The sequence below is a fragment of the Notolepis coatsorum genome (assembly GCF_963971535.1).
Source record: "Notolepis coatsorum genome assembly, chromosome: 12".
Taxonomy (NCBI): domain Eukaryota; kingdom Metazoa; phylum Chordata; class Actinopteri; order Aulopiformes; family Paralepididae; genus Notolepis; species Notolepis coatsorum.
Window position 1 is genome coordinate 94,885,510 of NC_140176.1, and position 17,906 is coordinate 94,903,415.

The window sequence follows — 17,906 nt, forward strand, 5'->3', positions numbered from 1 at the left end:
CTACGCCAGAGATCTCAGGTTGGGTTCCCGACCACACGAGAAACGCTGCTCTACGCCAGAGATCTCAGGTTGGGTTCCCGACCACACGAGAAACGCTGCTCTACGCCAGAGATCTCAGGTTGGGTTCCCGACCACACAAGAAACACTGCTCTACGCCAGAGATCTCAGGTTGGGTTCCCGACCACACGAGAAACACTGCTCTACGCCTCAGAGATCTCAGGTTGGGTTCCCGACCACACGAGAAACACTGCTCTACGCCAGAGATCTCAGGTTGGGTTCCCGACCACACGAGAAACGCTGCTCTACGCCAGAGATCTCAGGTTGGGTTCCCGACCACACGAGAAACGCTGCTCTACGCCAGAGATCTCAGGTTGGGTTCCCGACCACACAAGAAACACTGCTCTACGCCAGAGATCTCAGGTTGGGTTCCCGACCACACGAGAAACACTGCTCTACGCCTCAGAGATCTCAGGTTGGGTTCCCGACCACACGAGAAACACTGCTCTACGCCAGAGATCTCAGGTTGGGTTCCCGACCACACGAGAAACACTGCTCTACGCCAGAGATCTCAGGTTGGGTTCCTGACCACACGAGAAACACTGCTCTACGCCAGAGATCTCAGAAGGGGAATCGGAACATAATATATATTCGCCCCCCAAACACACAGCCAGCCAGCGAGATGAATCACGCACGAATACGCCGGCCTCATTACCTCCACCGGCCAATAGCAGGCCCTGCCACTTCAGACATGTGGCGCCAACATCTGGAGTCAGTGGCCTGAACCACAGAGAGGGGGGGGGGGGGGGGGGGGGCACATGGTGCTGATCATGCATATCCCTTTACTTACTGCACACACACACACACGCATGCACACACACACTTTTACAACTATCAACTCACACACACACACACAGCCATGTGCACACACACACACACACACAAACACACACACACACACACACACACACACACACACACACACATAGCTCCAGTGGCTCTACTAACTATAAATGGCGTCGTCAAACAGGTTTAGCCAACCAACCAGTCAGAACAGTGCTTCCTTCAACCAACCAGCCAGTCAGAACAGTGCTTCCTTCAACCAACCAGTCAGAACAGTGCTTCCTTCAACCAACCAGTCAGAACAGTGCTTCCTTCAACCAGCCAGTCAGAACAGTGCTTCCTTCAACCAGCCAGTCAGAACAGTGCTTCCTTCAACCAGCCAGTCAGAACAGTGCTTCCTTCAACCAGCCAGTCAGAACAGTGCTTCCATCAACCAACCAGCCAGTCAGAACAGTGCTTCCATCAACCAACCAGCCAGTCAGAACAGTGCTTCCATCAACCAACCAGCCAGTCAGAACAGTGCTTCCATCAACCAACCAGCCAGTCAGAACAGTGCTTCCTTCAACCAACCAGCCAGTCAGAACAGTGCTTCCTTCAACCAACCAGTCAGAACAGTGCTTCCTTCAACCAACCAGTCAGAACAGTGCTTCCTTCAACCAACCAGCCAGTCAGAACAGTGCTTCCTTCAACCAACCAGTCAGAACAGTGCTTCCTTCAACCAACCAGTCAGAACAGTGCTTCCATCAACCAACCAACCAGTCAGAACAGTGCTTCCTTCAACCAGCCAGCCAGTCAGAACAGTGCTTCCTTCAACCAGCCAGCCAGTCAGAACAGTGCTTCCTTCAACCAGCCAGTCAGAACAGTGCTTCCTTCAACCAGCCAGCCAGTCAGAACAGTGCTTCCTTCAACCAGCCAGCCAGTCAGAACAGTGCTTCCTTCAACCAACCAGTCAGAACAGTGCTTCCTTCAACCAACCAGCCAGTCAGAACAGTGCTTCCTTCAACCAACCAGCCAGTCAGAACAGTGCTTCCTTCAACCAGCCAGTCAGAACAGTGCTTCCTTCAACCAGCCAGCCAGTCAGAACAGTGCTTCCTTCAACCAGCCAGCCAGTCAGAACAGTGCTTCCTTCAACCAGCCAGCCAGTCAGAACAGTGCTTCCTTCAACCAACCAGCCAGTCAGGTCAGTCGTTCCTTCTACTGTATGAGTCATGCTTCGCAGAGCATTATTATTATTTTAGTAAACACACAATTAAGATAACTTCGACTCAGACACATGAGATGGTTTTTTTCTGTGGGACACTGTGTGTCTCTTGTCATTTAACAGACGTTTATTTATGTATTTCTGAATTCTATGCTAGGGCCATTTTCTGTAGCCACTTAATCATAGCCCGCTTTATTATTATTATTATTATTATTATTATTATTATTATTATTATTATTATTATTATTATTATTATTATTATTATTATTATTATTATTCAAAATACTCCCTATGTTCCCTACAGTCGGTGAACTATGCAAAGAATGATTTTGTTTAGTGGGGTTGTTTGTGGACCAGGCCTCCCCTCCCTTATTTACCATTCCTATGCCCAATAAACTTGTGGAACTCCGTGACGATCCACCTCGGCAACTTATCACAGGCACTTAAAACAACTTATCACGGGGAGCTCCAGTAGCTCACCACGTACCGCGAGTGCTATTTCAGCGCCGTGGACAACCGTGCTCGTCACGGATCTGGGGCTGAGCGAGTTCGAATCCCGGACGGCAGCCGTGCCTTTCCCAGAGTGTCTTCCCCCCCATCTGAACCCTTTCAGCCTGCTTCTGTCGGTCGAACTTGACCAAGTATGAATGCGATGAAAAAGCGATAAACGCTAAAAGAACCAGCTGACTGGTCAAAGTTAAAAAAAAAAAAAAAACGTATCACGCCCCCCCCCCCCCCCAGACGCCCACGCAGTAGTGTTGTTGTCAGTATTACAAGTTTACCCAACAACATCTTAAAAGTTAAAACCATTTCATTTTACATCCAATCAAACAGTGCTCTCCGTTGCTTTGTTGTCGGGCAGAATATGTTTCTCTGTGTCTCGTCAGAGCGCTGATGTCAGAGAGAGTAGGTTGAATTAGCGGAACTATGTCCATTATTTTCCAAATGGTCCCATTGGATATGAAACAGAACATGTACAGTATGAAGGATATATAAAGTGAACTGATCATATTCTTCTCCTGAGTCTTCAGATGACTTGTCCAAAGATTGTCTAAAGATTGACTGACTTGTGATGTCCATCTGTCTGTCTGTCTGTCTGTCTCTCTCTCTGTCTGTCTGTCTGTCTCTCTCTGTCTCTCTCTCTCTCTGTCTGTCTGTGTCTGTCTGTCTGTCTGTCTCTCTCTCTGTCTCTCTCTGTCTGTCTGTCTGTCTGTCTGTGTGTCTGTCTGTCCATCTGTCTGTCTGTCTGTCTCTCTGTCTGTCTGTCTCTCTCTGTCTCTCTCTCTCTCTCTGTCTCTCTCTCTCTCTCTGTCTGTCTCTGTCTCTCTCTCTGTCTGTCTGTCTGTCTGTCTGTCTGTCTGTCTGTCTGTCTGTCTGTCTCTCTGTCTGTCTGTCTGTCTCTCTGTCTGTCTGTCTGTCTGTCTGTCTGTCTGTCTGTCTGTCTGTCTGTCTGTCTCTCTGTCTCTGTCTGTCTGTCTGTCTGTCTGTCTGTCTGTCTGTCTGTCTGTATGTCTGTCTGTCTGTCTCTCTCTCTATCTGTCTGTCAGGCTGCCTATCTGGTGGGCGTGTCGGACCCCAACAGCACCGCGGGGCAGAAGGGTCTGGTGGATCCTGCCCAGTTCGCCAGAGCCAACCAGTCTATCCAGATGGCCTGTCAGAACCTGGTGGACCCAGCCTGCACCCAGTCCCAGGTATAAACCACACACACACTTATTCAGTACAGTATATACACATAAATATAAATATATATATATAAAATAAATAAAACGTCCAACTCGCGCAACGACGCGGCAAAAAGTTGCGCCACGCGGGCAGCACTAACACTAAACTTTGATGTCAAGTAGGGGGCCGCAAAATATCATCCAGCGGGCCGCAATTGGCCCGCGGGCCACGAGTTTGAGACCCCTGGTTTAAACAGAATGAATAGACGCATACATTATCCCTGAGTTGAAGTGAATGGTGGAAAACTAGTGCAAAGCCTGAAGTTGAGGCCTGTGTTTTCCTCCCCCCCCCACAGGTTCTGTCTGCAGCCACCATCGTGGCCAAACACACCTCGGCGCTGTGCAACGCCTGCCGCCTGGCCTCCTCCAAGACCCCCAACCCCGTGGCCAAGAGGCAGTTCGTCCAGTCGGCCAAGGAGGTGGCCAACAGCACCGCCAACCTGGTCAAGTCCATCAAGGTCAGCGGGTCACGGCCCGGGGGTCAAGGGGTCACGGTCAGGGGGGTCACTGCTCGGGGGTCAGGGGTCACTGCCCGGTGGGTCAGACTCGTACACTGGTCTCAGAGGGTCGCCAGTTAATCCAGTCGTTCCATTTGATTATCGGATTATTTAGGTCATTGAGTCGATGCTTTGTGTGAAATGTTACATTTTGTGTAATTGTTGTATATCTTTTTGTAATTGTACATGTACAAACATATTAGTTCACAAGCCTGTGTTTGACAGACTGGTTAACCGTCGGTAGTGTGATAGTAAAGGGTTAACCTTCTGCAGTGTGGCAGTGAAAGGGTTAACCTGCTGTTGTGTGGCAGTGAAAGGGTTAACCTTCTGTGTTGTCGCAGTGAAAGGATTAACCGCTTGGTAGTGCGGCAGTGAAAGGGTTAAACGTTGATAACACAGTAAGGCCATGAACAATAAATATTGGTATATCACCCTATGTTCTGAGTGTTTCAGTTTATTTGGATCCCCATTAGCCACAGTAGTGGCTATTCTTCCTGGGGTCCATAACACATAAAATACAGTTACATGTATGTCATATATGTTATGATGAATTGAAAATGGGGGACCCTGATGTAAACAAGACGAAAGTCTTTCTCTGGTCTGCATCCCCTTAACAATTGTGTGTATTGAGCCGTACTGCATTGTACCATTCTGCAATCTGTTAATAAAATGTTCAATCAAACAGACTTTATACACTCACAACATTCACATGGCATACAGACAATTAAAACAACAATAAATACTCCTCATCAAATTCATAATACAATACATACTCCTAATCAATTCATAATACATAATATACTATTTAGCTAATTGTTGTTGTTGTGGTGTATTGGTCTCCAGGCGCTGGACGGAGCGTTCAACCAGGACAACAGAGAGAAGTGCAAGGCGGCCACCGGTCCTCTGATAGAAGCCGTGGACAACCTGACGGCCTTCGCCTCCAACCCAGAGTTCGCCAGCGTGCCGGCTCAGATCAGCCCGGAGGTAAACACACCTCACATAACACACCCTGCTCAGATCAGCCCGGAGGTAAACACACCTCACATAACACACCCTGCTCAGATCAGCCCGGAGGTAAACACACCTCACATAACACACCCTGCTCAGATCAGCCCCGAGGTAAACACACCTCACATAACACACCCTGCTCAGATCAGCCCCGAGGTAAACACACCTCACATAACACACCCTGCTCAGATCAGCCCGGAGGTAAACACACCTCACATAACACACCCTGCTCAGATCAGCCCGGAGGTAAACACACCTCACATAACACACCCTGCTCAGATCAGCCCCGAGGTAAACACACCTCACATAACACACCCTGCTCAGATCAGCCCGGAGGTAAACACACCTCACATAACACACCCTGCTCAGATCAGCCCCGAGGTAAACACACCTCACATAACACACCCTGCTCGGATCAGCCCCGAGGTACACACACCTCACATAACACACCCTGCTCAGATCAGGTAAACACACCTCACATAACACACCCTGCTCAGATCAGGTAAACACACCTCACATAACACACCCTGCTCAGATCAGCCCAGAGGTGAACACACCTCACATAACACACCCTGCTCAGATCAGCCCAGAGGTGAACACACTGAACGCACAAACATAACGCACCCTGCTCAGATCAGCCCGAGGTAACACACTGAACGCACAAACATAACACACCCTGCTCAGATCAGCCCTGAGGTAACACACTGAACGCACAAACATAACACACCCTGCTCAGATCAGCCCGAGGTAACACACTGAACGCACAAACATAACACACCCTGCTCAGATCAGCCCTGAGGTAACACACTGAACGCACAAACATAACATACCCTGCTCAGATCAGCCCGAGGTAACACACTGAACGCACAAACATAACACACCCTGCTCAGATCAGCCCTGAGGTAACACACTGAACGCACAAACATAACACACCCTGCTCAGATCAGCCCTGAGGTAACACACTGAGGTAACACACTGAGGTAACACATAACACAACACCCAACAGTTCCTCTTATGTGAACTCCCAGGATCACTTCATACTAGGGGTGTAACGGTACACAGAAGCCACTAGGGGTGTAACGGTACACAGAAGCCACTAGGGGTGTAACGGTACACAGAAGCCACTAGGGGTGTAACGGTACACAGAAGCCATGGTTTGGTACGTACCTCGGTATTGGGGTCACGGTTCAGTACGAGTTCGGTACAACAGGAAACAATACAAATATTTATAATTATTATATATTTATAATTGTTATTATTAAATACTGATTAGATACTGGTGTCATTCTGTGTTCAGGCATCCACTGAGTAAATTAATTGCCTACTGCCCCCTTAACAACTTATGCAACAACTTAGTTTCAGTTTCACTTGTAGAGAGGATTTAACTTCACGTGAAGCCGAGACTGAAGAAGACTAGAGAACAGATGACATGTTACACAACAATGGCAGAGGATTTATCTATATTTTGGATCTAAACACAGTAGCAGCAACTGGAGAGGAGCTCAGATGATCTGGTGGTATGTAGTAGTTTTTCTTTTCTTTTCGATCAGCTGTGAGAAAGTCCGCGGGAGAACGTTGACGTGTGTGTTCGCGTCTGTGTGCGTGTCTTTCCATTGGTTACCATTATTGGGCGAACAAGAAAACGAAAGAAAACTGCTAAATTTAAATGACCCTGCTGTGTTACAAACATTTAATTAATTCGTCATGGTTTTGTTTTAGGGACACAGGCTGTAGTAAACGGGAGGGGAGAGCCAAGTGCAGAGTATCAGTGCGCGTTGTTAATTCTGTCCGCTTGTCGTCGTGCCCAAGCTTCAACGTTTTATTCATCATCTACGTTTGGCAATACAAGCTTAATATTCAACATTAAAGATCAATGTAAGCCAGTGTAAAGTAAAGTAATGATATTGAGCATCGATTTGTAAAATGTGCAACCCTAGTTTCACCTAGTGGTATGAGTCGTATTCTTCGTATGGCTGCAGGTACCGTACCGTAAATTTGTGGGATGAATACAAGTACCGTTACACCCCTAATGGCAAGAGAAATGGCTACGGTTTCTTTGAGGCCCCGTAGCTCAGGAATGAGTAGTGTGGTATCAGCATGATTCATAAGACATAGATTGAAAAGTATCCACCCGATTTGTAAGTGATGGCTTATTTTGAAGGTATCATCAACCTGTACTTTCATATCATCTAAAAAAAAATGAAGACTCTTCTAATCTAAAGGACCCAGAGTCTGTGCCCGGTCACATATGGAAACGCCCAGGATCACTTCATAGCCGTGTTCTCTCATTTGTAATTTAGGTTAATTTAGTTATTCATTTCACATTCTCATCCTAACTTGGCATGTATTTGAATGAAGCTTGGATCTCGCTGTGCCCCCTTTAGTTTCACCGTGGAATGCTGACGAGGCCTAACAAGCTGTTTCAGTTGAAACGGGGTTTAGTAACTTTTTTAAAGCGTCTGCTCACTTCAACAATCATCTCATCCCCTCCTCCATCCTCCCTCCTCCCTCCTCAGGGCCATGCAGCCATGGAGCCCATCGTCACGGCGGCCAGGACCATGCTGGAGAGCTCCACCGGCCTGATCATGACCGCCCGCTCCCTGGCCGTCAACCCCAAGGACCCGCCCAAGTGGTCCATACTGGCGGGCCACTCCAGAACCGTGTCCGACTCCATCAAGAAGCTCATCACCAACATGAGGTAAGGACTCCGTCTAGACGCCGTTTCAAACGGCCTTTGATTGCTAGCTTTTTATTTATTTTTCTTGTGATTTTTTTTTTCTTGTGCTGTTGTCTTTAATTTTCTGTTTATACTATGTTTTTAACTATGTTCTATTTTTATTTTATTTTTATTCTGTATTTAATTTGTATTATTAATAATTATTTAATTGTTTAACTGTTTTAACCCTGAACTTGGTGTGTGTGTGTCTGTGTGTGTGTGTGTGTGTGCAGAGATAAGGCTCCTGGCCAGAGGGAGTGTGACGATGCCATCGATGTTCTCAACAACTGTATCCGTGAGGTGGACCAGGCCTCTCTGGCTGCCATCAGCCAACAGCTGACCCCCCGAGAAGACGTCTCCCACGAGGTGCCACTGACCGTCACTCCCTCTCTCTCTTTCTGTGTTTCTTTCTTTCTGTGTTTCTTTCTTTCTTTCTTTCTTTCTTTCTTTCTTTCTTTCTTTCTTTCTTTCTTTCTTTCTTTCTTTCTTTCTTTCTTTCTTTCTTTCTTTCTATCTGTATTTCTTTTCTTTCTGTATTTCTTTCTTTCTTTCTGTATTTCTTTCTGTATTTCTTTCTTTCTTTTCTTTCTGTATTTCTTTCGTTCTGTATTTCTTTCTTTCTGTATTTCTTTCTTTCTTTCTTTCTTTCTTTCTTTCTTTCTTTCTTTCTTTCTTTCTTTCTTTCTTTCTTTCTTTCTTTCTTTCTTTCTTTCTTTCTGTATTTCTTTCTTTCTTTCTTTCTGTATTTCTTTCTGTATTTCTTTCTGTATTTCTTTTCTTTTTTCTGTATTTCTTTTTTCTGTCTTTCTTTTTCTTTTTTTCTGTTTCTTTTCTGTATTTCTGTATTTCTTTCTTTTCTTTCTGTATTTCTTTCTTTCTGTATTTCTTTCTGTCTTTCTGTCTTTCTTTCTTTCTTTCTGTATTTCTTTCTGTATTTCTTTTTTCTGTATTTCTTTCTTTCTTTCTTTCTGTATTTCTTTTTTCTGTATTTCTTTCTTTTTGTATTTCTTCCTTCCTTCCTTCCTTTGTTCTCACGTGTATATATCACTACAGACTGTGTGTTAGTGTTGGTCTTGAAGGGTCTACAGACTGTGTGTTAGTGTTGGTCTTGAAGGGTCTACAGACTGTGTGTTAGTGTTGGTCTTGAAGGGTCTACAGACTGTATGTTAGTGTTGGTCTTGAAGGGTCTACAGACTGTGTGTTAGTGTTGGTCTTGAAGGGTCTACAGACTGTATGTTAGTGTTGGTCTTGAAGGGTCTACAGACTGTATGTTAGTGTTGGTCTTGAAGGGTCTACAGACTGTATGTTAGTGTTGGTCTTGAAGGGTCTACAGACTGTATGTTAGTGTTGGTCTTGAAGGGTCTACAGACTGTGTGTTAGTGTTGGTCTTGAAGGGTCTACAGACTGTGTGTTAGTGTTGGTCTTGAAGGGTCTACAGACTGTATGTTAGTGTTGGTCTGGAAGGGTCTACAGACTGTATGTTAGTGTTGGTCCTGAAGGGTCTACAGACTGTGTTAGTGTTGGTCTTGAAGGGTCTACAGACTGTGTTAGTGTTGGTCTTGAAGGGTCTACAGACTGTATGTTAGTGTTGGTCTTGAAGGGTCTACAGACTGTGTGTTAGTGTTGGTCTTGAAGGGTCTACAGACTGTGTGTTAGTGTTGGTCTTGAAGGGTCTACAGACTGTGTGTTAGTGTTGGTCTTGAAGGGTCTACAGACTGTATGTTAGTGTTGGTCTTGAAGGGTCTACAGACTGTATGTTAGTGTTGGTCTTGAAGGGTCTATAGACTGTGTTAGTGTTGGTCTTGAAGGGTCTACAGACTGTATGTTAGTGTTGGTCTTGAAGGGTCTACAGACTGTAGTGTTGGTCTTGAAGGGTCTACAGACTGTATGTTAGTGTTGGTCTTGAAGGGTCTACAGACTGTAGTGTTGGTCTTGAAGGGTCTACAGACTGTATGTTAGTGTTGGTCTTGAAGGGTCTACAGACTGTATGTTAGTGTTGGTCTTGAAGGGTCTATAGACTGTGTGTTAGTGTTGGTCTTTAAGGGTCTACAGACTGTATGTTAGTGTTGGTCTTGAAGGGTCTACAGACTGTAGTGTTGGTCTTGAAGGGTCTACAGACTGTATGTTAGTGTTGGTCTTGAAGGGTCTACAGACTGTATGTTAGTGTTGGTCTTGAAGGGTCTACAGACTGTATGTTAGTGTTGGTCTTGAAGGGTCTACAGACTGTATGTTAGTGTTGGTCTTGAAGGGTCTACAGACTGTATGTTAGTGTTGGTCTTGAAGGGTCTATAGACTGTGTGTTAGTATTGGTCTTGAAGGGTCTACAGACTGTATGTTAGTGTTGGTCTTGAAGGGTCTACAGACTGTAGTGTTGGTCTTGAAGGGTCTACAGACTGTATGTTAGTGTTGGTCTTGAAGGGTCTACAGACTGTAGTGTTGGTCTTGAAGGGTCTACAGACTGTATGTTAGTGTTGGTCTTGAAGGGTCTACAGACTGTATGTTAGTGTTGGTCTTGAAGGGTCTATAGACTGTGTGTTAGTGTTGGTCTTGAAGGGTCTACAGACTGTGTGTTAGTGTTGGTCTTGAAGGGTCTACAGACTGTGTGTTAGTGTTGGTCTTGAAGGGTCTACAGACTGTGTGTTAGTGTTGGTCTTGAAGGGTCTACAGACTGTATGTTAGTGTTGGTCTGGAAGGGTCTACAGACTATGTTAGTGTTGGTCCTGAAGGGTCTACAGACTGTGTTAGTGTTGGTCTTGAAGGGTCTACAGACTGTGTTAGTGTTGGTCTTGAAGGGTCTACAGACTGTATGTTAGTGTTGGTCTTGAAGGGTCTACAGACTGTGTGTTAGTGTTGGTCTTGAAGGGTCTACAGACTGTATGTTAGTGTTGGTCTTGAAGGGTCTACAGACTGTATGTTAGTGTTGGTCTTGAAGGGTCTATAGACTGTGTGTTAGTGTTGGTCTTGAAGGGTCTACAGACTGTATGTTAGTGTTGGTCTTGAAGGGTCTACAGACTGTAGTGTTGGTCTTGAAGGGTCTACAGACTGTATGTTAGTGTTGGTCTTGAAGGGTCTACAGACTGTATGTTAGTGTTGGTCTTGAAGGGTCTACAGACTGTAGTGTTGGTCTTGAAGGGTCTACAGACTGTATGTTAGTGTTGGTCTTGAAGGGTCTACAGACTGTATGTTAGTGTTGGTCTTGAAGGGTCTATAGACTGTGTGTTAGTGTTGGTCTTTAAGGGTCTACAGACTGTATGTTAGTGTTGGTCTTGAAGGGTCTACAGACTGTAGTGTTGGTCTTGAAGGGTCTACAGACTGTATGTTAGTGTTGGTCTTGAAGGGTCTACAGACTGTATGTTAGTGTTGGTCTTGAAGGGTCTACAGACTGTGTTAGTGTTGGTCTTGAAGGGTCTACAGACTGTATGTTAGTGTTGGTCTTGAAGGGTCTACAGACTGTGTGTTAGTGTTGGTCTTGAAGGGTCTACAGACTGTGTGTTAGTGTTGGTCTTGAAGGGTCTACAGACTGTGTGTTAGTGTTGGTCTTGAAGGGTCTACAGACTGTATGTTAGTGTTGGTCTTGAAGGGTCTACAGACTGTGTGTTAGTGTTGGTCTTGAAGGGTCTACAGACTGTATGTTAGTGTTGGTCTTGAAGGGTCTACAGACTGTATGTTAGTGTTGGTCTTGAAGGGTCTACAGACTGTATGTTAGTGTTGGTCCTGAAGGGTCTACAGACTGTGTGTTAGTGTTGGTCTTGAAGGGTCTACAGACTGTATGTTAGTGTTGGTCTTGAAGGGTCTACAGACTGTATGTTAGTGTTGGTCTTGAAGGGTCTACAGACTGTGTGTTAGTGTTGGTCTTGAAGGGTCTACAGACTGTATGTTAGTGTTGGTCTTGAAGGGTCTACAGACTGTATGTTAGTGTTGGTCTTGAAGGGTCTACAGACTGTAGTGTTGGTCTTGAAGGGTCTACAGACTGTATGTTAGTGTTGGTCTTGAAGGGTCTACAGACTGTATGTTAGTGTTGGTCTTGAAGGGTCTACAGACTGTATGTTAGTGTTGGTCTTGAAGGGTCTACAGACTGTGTGTTAGTGTTGGTCTTGAAGGGTCTACAGACTGTATGTTAGTGTTGGTCTTGAAGGGTCTACAGACTGTAGTGTTGGTCTTGAAGGGTCTACAGACTGTATGTTAGTGTTGGTCTTGAAGGGTCTACAGACTGTATGTTAGTGTTGGTCTTGAAGGGTCTACAGACTGTATGTTAGTGTTGGTCTTGAAGGGTCTACAGACTGTATGTTAGTGTTGGTCCTGAAGGGTCTACAGACTGTGTGTTAGTGTTGGTCTTGAAGGGTCTACAGACTGTGTGTTAGTGTTGGTCTTGAAGGGTCTACAGACTGTATGTTAGTGTTGGTCTTGAAGGGTCTACAGACTGTATGTTAGTGTTGGTCTTGAAGGGTCTACAGACTGTATGTTAGTGTTGGTCTTGAAGGGTCTACAGACTGTATGTTAGTGTTGGTCTTGAAGGGTCTACAGACTGTATGTTAGTGTTGGTCTTGAAGGGTCTATAGACTGTGTGTTAGTGTTGGTCTTGAAGGGTCTACAGACTGTGTGTTAGTGTTGGTCTTGAAGGGTCTACAGACTGTGTGTTAGTGTTGGTCTTGAAGGGTCTACAGACTGTGTGTTAGTGTTGGTCTTGAAGGGTCTATAGACTGTGTGTTAGTGTTGGTCTTGAAGGGTCTACAGACTGTAGTGTTGGTCTTGAAGGGTCTACAGACTGTGTGTTAGTGTTGGTCTTGAAGGGTCTACAGACTGTATGTTAGTGTTGGTCTTGAAGGGTCTATAGACTGTGTGTTAGTGTTGGTCTTGAAGGGTCTACAGACTGTATGTTAGTGTTGGTCTTGAAGGGTCTACATACTGTATGTTAGTGTTGGTCTTGAAGGGTCTACAGACTGTATGTTAGTGTTGGTCTTGAAGGGTCTACAGACTGTATGTTAGTGTTGGTCTTGAAGGGTCTACAGACTGTATGTTAGTGTTGGTCTTGAAGGGTCTATAGACTGTGTGTTAGTGTTGGTCTTGAAGGGTCTACAGACTGTGTTAGTGTTGGTCTTGAAGGGTCTACAGACTGTGTGTTAGTGTTGGTCTTGAAGGGTCTACAGACTGTATGTTAGTGTTGGTCTTGAAGGGTCTACAGACTATGTTAGTGTTGGTCTTGAAGGGTCTACAGACTGTGTGTTAGTGTTGGTCTTGAAGGGTCTACAGACTGTGTTAGTGTTGGTCTTGAAGGGTCTACAGACTGTATGTTAGTGTTGGTCTTGAAGGGTCTACAGACTGTATGTTAGTGTTGGTCTTGAAGGGTCTACAGACTGTATGTTAGTGTTGGTCTTGAAGGGTCTACAGACTGTATGTTAGTGTTGGTCTTGAAGGGTCTACAGACTGTGTGTTAGTGTTGGTCTTGAAGGGTCTACAGACTGTGTTAGTGTTGGTCTTGAAGGGTCTACAGACTGTATGTTAGTGTTGGTCTTGCAGGGTCTACAGACTGTGTTAGTGTTGGTCTTGAAGGGTCTACAGACTGTGTGTTAGTGTTGGTCTTGAAGGGTCTACAGACTGTATGTTAGTGTTGGTCTTGAAGGGTCTACAGACTGTGTTAGTGTTGGTCTTGAAGGGTCTATAGACTGTGTGTTAGTGTTGGTCTTGAAGGGTCTACAGACTGTGTGTTAGTGTTGGTCTTGAAGGGTCTACAGACTGTGTGTTAGTGTTGGTCTTGAAGGGTCTACAGACTGTGTGTTAGTGTTGGTCTTGAAGGGTCTACAGACTGTATGTTAGTGTTGGTCTTGAAGGGTCTACAGACTGTATGTTAGTGTTGGTCTTGAAGGGTCTACAGACTGTGTGTTAGTGTTGGTCTTGAAGGGTCTACAGACTGTATGTTAGTGTTGGTCTTGAAGGGTCTACAGACTGTATGTTAGTGTTGGTCTTGAAGGGTCTATAGACTGTGTGTTAGTGTTGGTCTTGAAGGGTCTACAGACTGTAGTGTTGGTCTTGAAGGGTCTACAGACTGTGTGTTAGTGTTGGTCTTGAAGGGTCTACAGACTGTAGTGTTGGTCCTGAAGGGTCTACAGACTGTGTGTTAGTGTTGGTCTTGAAGGGTCTACAGACTGTATGTTAGTGTTGGTCTTGAAGGGTCTACAGACTGTATGTTAGTGTTGGTCTTGAAGGGTCTACAGACTGTAGTGTTGGTCTTGAAGGGTCTACAGACTGTGTGTTAGTGTTGGTCTTGAAGGGTCTACAGACTGTATGTTAGTGTTGGTCTTGAAGGGTCTATAGACTGTGTGTTAGTGTTGGTCTTGAAGAGTCTACAGACTGTATGTTAGTGTTGGTCTTGAAGGGTCTACAGACTGTATGTTAGTGTTGGTCTTGAAGGGTCTACAGACTGTGTGTTAGTGTTGGTCTTGAAGGGTCTACAGACTGTATGTTAATGTTGGTCTTGAAGGGTCTACAGACTGTGTGTTAGTGTTGGTCTTGAAGGGTCTACAGACTGTATGTTAGTGTTGGTCTTGAAGGGTCTACAGACTGTGTGTTAGTGTTGGTCTTGAAGGGTCTACAGACTGTGTGTTAGTGTTGGTCTTGAAGGGTCTACAGACTGTATGTTAGTGTTGGTCTTGAAGGGTCTACAGACTGTGTGTTAGTGTTGGTCTTGAAGGGTCTACAGACTGTATGTTAGTGTTGGTCTTGAAGGGTCTACAGACTGTATGTTAGTGTTGGTCTTGAAGGGTCTACAGACTGTGTGTTAGTGTTGGTCTTGAAGGGTCTACAGACTGTGTGTTAGTGTTGGTCTTGAAGGGTCTACAGACTGTATGTTAGTGTTGGTCTTGAAGGGTCTACAGACTGTATGTTAGTGTTGGTCTTGAAGGGTCTACAGACTGTATGTTAGTGTTGGTCTTGAAGGGTCTACAGACTGTAGTGTTGGTCTTGAAGGGTCTACAGACTGTGTGTTAGTGTTGGTCTTGAAGGGTCTACAGACTGTATGTTAGTGTTGGTCCTGAAGGGTCTACAGACTGTATGTTAGTGTTGGTCTTGAAGGGTCTACAGACTGTATGTTAGTGTTGGTCTTGAAGGGTCTACAGACTGTGTGTTAGTGTTGGTCTTGAAGGGTCTACAGATTGTATGTTAGTGTTGGTCTTGAAGGGTCTACAGACTGTATGTTAGTGTTGGTCTTGAAGGGTCTACAGACTGTATGTTAGTGTTGGTCTTGAAGGGTCTACAGACTGTATGTTAGTGTTGGTCTTGAAGGGTCTACAGACTGTATGTTAGTGTTGGTCTTGAAGGGTCTACAGACTGTATGTTAGTGTTGGTCTTGAAGGGTCTACAGACTGTGTGTTAGTGTTGGTCTTGAAGGGTCTACAGACTGTGTGTTAGTGTTGGTCTTGAAGGGTCTACAGACTGTATGTTAGTGTTGGTCTTGAAGGGTCTACAGACTGTATGTTAGTGTTGGTCCTGAAGGGTCTACAGACTGTATGTTAGTGTTGGTCCTGAAGGGTCTACAGACTGTATGTTAGTGTTGGTCTTGAAGGGTCTACAGACTGTGTGTTAGTGTTGGTCTTGAAGGGTCTACAGACTGTATGTTAGTGTTGGTCTTGAAGGGTCTACAGACTGTATGTTAGTGTTGGTCTTGAAGGGTCTATAGACTGTGTGTTAGTGTTGGTCTTGAAGGGTCTACAGACTGTATGTTAGTGTTGGTCTTGAAGGGTCTACAGACTGTATGTTAGTGTTGGTCTTGAAGGGTCTACAGACTGTATGTTAGTGTTGGTCTTGAAGGGTCTACAGACTGTATGTTAGTGTTGGTCTTGAAGGGTCTACAGACTGTGTGTTAGTGTTGGTCTTGAAGGGTCTACAGACTGTATGTTAGTGTTGGTCTTGAAGGGTCTACAGACTGTGTGTTAGTGTTGGTCTTGAAGGGTCTACAGACCGTCTCCTCATCACTTGTGTGTCTGCAGGCTCTCCATGAGCAGATGGCAGCGTCGGTCCATGAGATCAGCAACCTGATCGAGCCGGTGGCCATCGCTGCCGGGTCCGAGGCCTCTCAGCTGGGACACAAGGTACAGTACAACACATTAAGATCTGATCTCAGACCTGTACAACACATTAAGATCTGATCTCAGACCTGTACAACACATTAAGATCTGATCTCAGACCTGTACAACACATTAAGATCTGATCTCAGACCTGTACAACACATTAAGATCTGATCTCAGACCTGTACAACACATTAAGATCTGATCTCAGACCTGTACAACACATTAAGATCTGATCTCAGACCTGTACAACACATTAAGATCTGATCTCAGACCTGTACAACACATTAAGATCTGATCTCAGACCTGTACAACACATTAAGATCTGATCTCAGACCTGTACAACACATTAAGATCTGATCTCAGACCTGTACAACACATTAAGATCTGATCTCAGACCTGTACAACACATTAACTCATTCAGCACCTGCCATTATCCTTATACCGTTCTAGCTAGGCCACGCTTTAAAGATAGGGGTGCGTCACCTTGTTTGTAGAGCCAGGGCCGGGCTGGGGAAATAATTCATACCGGGAGATATAGCGCGAAATATAGCCCCAATCAGGCCACTTTTTAAGCGGGGGGTCTGGGGGTCCGCCACCAGGATTTTTTTTGTTACAAAGACTTAATTTCCTGCATTCTGGTGAATTTTAGTGCATGTGAATCACAAACTAATGAGCCAACAATTGCTTAGTACAATGTACTGTTATGAACCTCAAATAAAACTGTTGTGGCACTCTAGCAATGCTACTCTCTCCACCTTCAAAAAGCAAGAGCACAACATATTTTTCTATTTACTATTATAATACAGTTAACCACTCTCTCCACCTATTCAAACAGAGCAAGAGCACAATACCATATTCACTTTACTGATGCACAGTTAAAATAGCCCTTTACACAAACATTAAATAACAGACCTTTCATTACAATACTATAATAACAGTAGCCACTGCCAGAATAGTGACACATGTATCGCGTGTGGTGAGCACACGCATGCATGCACAACGAAGACAGAAGATTGCGTTGTCTCAATCATTTTAACTATAAAATGAGCTCAAAGTATGAGCTCACTGACTGAAATTTCCAACAAAAAGCATCAATTGTCAAATAATATTGATCACATTAACTAGACTAGATGTTTTTGAGGAAATTAGAAAGGGAACAACAACTTAACCCTTGTGTCTGATCAGATTCTTATTTTTTGATAACTTTGCAGTGATTATGTTTGTAGCCAATATATGTGGCAAAGGTGTGTAATCTTTGAATTATCTTGGAATTATTTTGACTTTCTCTTTCATAAATTGTTTATTCAACTTCAGCCCCAATCATAACCACCACATATTGTTTTTTGTAATGTCAGATTTAACAACTCCTTTCAGAAAAGTGGGAGTATTTCATTTTTAATCTGAAGTTGAATAAAATATTTATGGAAAAGAAAGTGGAAAACACGTATATATACGTGGATGGCGCAGAACGTGTTAAGATCTGATCTGAGGCCTGTACAACACGTCTCACCCTCTCCTCTCCTCTCCTCTCCTCTCCTCTCCTCTCCTCTCCTCTCCTCTCCTCTCCTCTCCTCTCCTCTCCAGGTCTCGCAGATGGCCAGCTACTTCGAGCCCCTGATCATGGCAGCCATTGGCACGGCCTCCAAGATTCTCAACAGTCAGCAGCAGATGGCGGTGCTGGACCAGACCAAGACCCTGACGGAGTCCGCCCTGCAGATGCTCTACACCGCCAAGGAGGCGGGAGGGAACCCTAAGGTACACACAGGAACATAGTCTGTCTACCCTAAGGTACACACAGGAACATACTATAGAGACTGTCTACCCTAAGGTACACACAGGAACATAGAGTCTGTCTACCCT

The 17,906-nt window shown here is 44.9% G+C and overlaps 1 protein-coding gene across 1 annotated transcript in view; it reads left to right on the top strand.

Annotated features, from left to right (window-relative positions):
• The window catches only part of tln1 (talin 1), a 207,178-nt gene that overhangs the window by 131,571 nt on the left and 57,701 nt on the right, over nucleotides 1-17,906 (top strand). Inside the window, exons 14-20 of the mRNA XM_084325947.1 lie at nucleotides 3,589-3,732; nucleotides 4,059-4,220; nucleotides 5,103-5,243; nucleotides 7,784-7,965; nucleotides 8,217-8,349; nucleotides 15,966-16,067; nucleotides 17,631-17,801. Of these exons, the coding sequence (XP_084182073.1) occupies nucleotides 3,589-3,732; nucleotides 4,059-4,220; nucleotides 5,103-5,243; nucleotides 7,784-7,965; nucleotides 8,217-8,349; nucleotides 15,966-16,067; nucleotides 17,631-17,801 (1,035 nt within the window). The remainder of the gene's footprint in view (nucleotides 1-3,588; nucleotides 3,733-4,058; nucleotides 4,221-5,102; nucleotides 5,244-7,783; nucleotides 7,966-8,216; nucleotides 8,350-15,965; nucleotides 16,068-17,630; nucleotides 17,802-17,906) is intronic.